Source organism: Nematolebias whitei, chromosome 6 (genome assembly GCF_014905685.2).
Source record: "Nematolebias whitei isolate Nwh7 chromosome 6, NemWhi1, whole genome shotgun sequence".
Classification (NCBI taxonomy): Eukaryota; Metazoa; Chordata; class Actinopteri; order Cyprinodontiformes; family Rivulidae; genus Nematolebias; species Nematolebias whitei.
Window position 1 is genome coordinate 49,238,859 of NC_056503.1, and position 1,136 is coordinate 49,239,994.

A 1,136-nucleotide genomic window follows, 5' to 3' on the forward strand; every position below is an offset into this window, starting at 1 on the left:
GACTGGATGTGTGGGATCTGAAGGTTTCATTGGTCCTCAGCTGCTGGGGGAAATGAGAAGGCACTGATGGATCATCTGATTGGTTCTGTCTCCAGATGGGACCCAGGTAGGAACCTTGAGGTCACTGGAAAAAGTTTTGTTCAGTTTTTTGAAAACTGGTCCTGATTCTGGTCCCATTACACTGATTTATAGACCCAGTTCTGTTCAGAAGGTCGGAGGTCAGGTGGATGAGTTGGTGAGTAGCAGCAGAAGTAGAAGAGGAGCAGGCAGTGGTCGCTAGGCAACAAGACAACAAAAACAAAGAGTAAAAACAGTGACCTGAGACCAGAACCAGGATCACGTCTATTACCAGCACCAGGTTTTATGATGACTGAAGCTCCAGAATCAATAATCTGATCAATAAACCAACACAAGGAGTCACCTGGGGGCAGTTAGGCTTCGCTGGCACTGCTGGTCCTGGTCAGTTCCCTGATGCCCTGCAGGATCCTCTTCATATGGCCCACCTTCGTTACCCCAAGGTCCTGAAGACCAACGAGACGAGGAAGAGGAGCGTTAAAGAGACAGACAACAGTTCAGGCCTAAACGTGATCCAGTCCCATCAAGTCTCACTGGAAGTACGTCAAACACAAATTAGATATCAATAAGCATGTTAAATACTTTATAATTAATACTTAACTACATTTAACTAACAATTAATTAACAATTAACTAATGCTTATCTAACATTTAACTGATGCTTAACTAACATTTAACAAATGCTTAACTTAACATTTAACTCGTGCTGAACTAACACTTAACTGATGCTGAATTAACATTTAACTGATGTTTAACTAACATTTAAATAAACTAACATTTAACTAACGCTTAACTAACATTTAACAAATGCTTAACTTAACATTTAACTCGTGCTGAACTAACACTTAACTGATGCTGAATTAACATTTAACTGATACTTAATTAACATTTAACAAACGCTTAACTTAACATTTAACTGGTGTCTAAAACGTTTAATGATGCTTAATTAACATTAACCTGATGCTTAACTAACATTTAAAATTATGTTTAACTAAAATGTAACTAATATTAACTAAAATTTGACTAATTCCTAACTAACAGATCACTAATGAATAACTATCA

At 37.5% G+C, this 1,136-nt stretch overlaps 1 protein-coding gene across 1 annotated transcript in view; it reads right to left on the reverse strand.

Moving 5' to 3' along the window:
- Window positions 1-258: 258 nt before the first annotated feature.
- The window catches only part of LOC119411453 (diacylglycerol kinase delta), a 15,744-nt gene continuing 14,866 nt past the window's right edge, over window positions 259-1,136 (reverse strand). The window contains exons 30-31 of the mRNA XM_037678405.1: window positions 422-521; window positions 259-276 (exon numbers count right to left, since the gene is read on the reverse strand). Coding sequence (XP_037534333.1) covers window positions 432-521 — 90 coding nt within the window. The 3' untranslated portion in view covers window positions 259-276; window positions 422-431. The remainder of the gene's footprint in view (window positions 277-421; window positions 522-1,136) is intronic.